The following is a 1,941-nucleotide window of genomic DNA, read 5'->3' as shown; positions in this document are numbered from 1 at the left end:
CCTGCATGAAGCGAGACCGTCGCTCTACCGTCCAGTCCAAGTGGCTGAGGTGTGTTTTTAGCAAACGATCGACGACTACTCCATTTACCGGCAATAATATCCTAGATGACAAAAAATTAGTCAAGTGGCTGTCAAAGCCGGGAGTTCCATCTTGACTAATATTTGTCATCTAGGATATTGATATCAGGGTAACGGGACTAGTCAGTGGCTTATTAAAAGTTAGCGGATCAGAGGCTTGCTAGAAGTTACCGGATCAGAAGCTTATCAAGAGTCAAGATGAAACTTCTCGGTTCAGGGACGTATGGGACAGTGTCCCTCATGGACTGGGACGGCCAGCCAGCAGCGCTGAAAGTAGCAAAATCTTCAGAGTTTTCAGCAGTGTTTAAAAGCGAAGGCAACGTCCTCTCGTTACTGAATGGTGCAGGAGGCGCCCCTTTGTTGTTGCATAGGTCAGTGAATCCACCATCACTTGTGACCACCTATAAAGGCAACCAGACCCTACAAGACGTCTTGAGACGTCCCAAATATGACCTTCTCGAGTTAGGACTTGAGGTTGGCATAAAGTTACAAGAGGTTCACGAGGCGGGTATAGTACACAATGATATAAAATGTGATAACGTCATGATCCAAGGTCCGCCCCACAACCCACAGGTTAGTATAATTGATTATGGCTTGGCCTCCAGAAACAACGTGAAAATTTTCCTGGAAGGTGACCCGACTATCAATACTATATATGCCCCCGAGGTCCTTCAGAAGAAGGCGAGCACTTTTGCCTCAGACGTCTACTCTTATGGGAGACTAATGCTGGTGATAAAGAAGCGGTTGCCCAAGCATCACCCGGAACTAGATAAGTTGCTTCGGGAAGCAACAAACAAGATCCCAAGGCGGCGCCCAACCCTTCATATGTTTCTAAGGCGTTTACGCGAAGTCATAAGCAAAATCTCACCCAATACGAAAAGTTCCTGTAAAAAACAGGACACCAGAGCAACCTCCTAAAGTTTGAACGCCAAGAAACTGCGAGAGCGCCGGACAAAGCGCAGTCGGAGCCCAACTCCAAACATGTCCGCTCAGCGCGGCATGAAACTGCGCAAACGACCTAAAACGCGCCATCAGACCCCAGCCAAATAGGATAAAAATTTACAACGCGGTAAAAAGAAAAAGCCAAAAAATGCCCTGAGAAACCGAACCCAAGTCTTAGAGGCTACACGAACCTTAGTCAGCTGTAAGACTAAAGGACTCGGGACATTTGTTAAATAAATTGTTCCTATAATTTTTTCAGTGTTTAAATTCAAATTTAGTCTGTTAAATAATTAGTCAAAAATATGAAAAACTTGTTTTATTTGTTTTAAAATATAGCACCATTTTCTATTGCTATAAAATTTGTAAATAAATATAAAAATAAAGTAAATGTATTAACATAGAAAATGTGTATTATTTTCAATAGATTGCATATATTAACTGGAATACAACTTTTGAGGCAGAAATGACATTTGTAAACGGAGAAGAAAAACTGAGGTTCAGAACTCTTCAACAAACTAACTGATTACTAATTAACGTAGACAAAGTTCCTGTTTAAAGCCAGGAAGAGAAGAACAAGAGGGTTAAAGATGGAATATAGACACATGAACAAGTTTCAGAGCTGCGGGCTCACCATAGCCCGTGCTACTTGGAACTTTATGTTCCAGGTAGCGAATCTTTAACAACTGAGTAGAACAGGTTAGACATAATAGTTGTTGAAGCTGGCACGATTGAAAATCTTATATGTAAATATGATGAGAAATTAGTCATTGTATTAATCAAAGAACTATCGATCATGGCGCCTAGATCGATCATGCAAGAACATCTTGGTGAACATCCACAAACTACTAAACTAGGTAATTAATGATTAAAATGACTTATGAAAATCCATTTTTTTACAAAAATTTAAAATATTTTATTTTA

At 40.5% G+C, this 1,941-nt stretch overlaps 1 protein-coding gene across 1 annotated transcript; it reads left to right on the top strand.

Moving 5' to 3' along the window:
* The first annotated feature begins 276 nt into the window (after positions 1-276).
* On the top strand, positions 277-996 carry LOC123748928 (uncharacterized). The gene has a single exon (XM_045731049.2). The coding sequence runs from the start codon at positions 277-279 to the stop codon at positions 994-996; it is 720 nt and encodes a 239-aa protein (XP_045587005.2).
* Positions 997-1,941: the final 945 nt, after the last annotated feature.

The sequence above is a fragment of the Procambarus clarkii genome, chromosome 4 (genome assembly GCF_040958095.1).
Source record: "Procambarus clarkii isolate CNS0578487 chromosome 4, FALCON_Pclarkii_2.0, whole genome shotgun sequence".
NCBI classification, from domain to species: domain Eukaryota; kingdom Metazoa; phylum Arthropoda; class Malacostraca; order Decapoda; family Cambaridae; genus Procambarus; species Procambarus clarkii.
Note: the sequence above shows the minus strand (reverse complement) of the source record. Positions and strands in the feature narration are given on the sequence as shown.

Excerpts from the sequence above, each read along its gene's own strand:
- LOC123748928 (XM_045731049.2), top strand. The coding sequence starts at position 277 with ATGAAACTTCTCGGTTCAGGGACGTATGGGACAGTGTCCCTCATGGAC.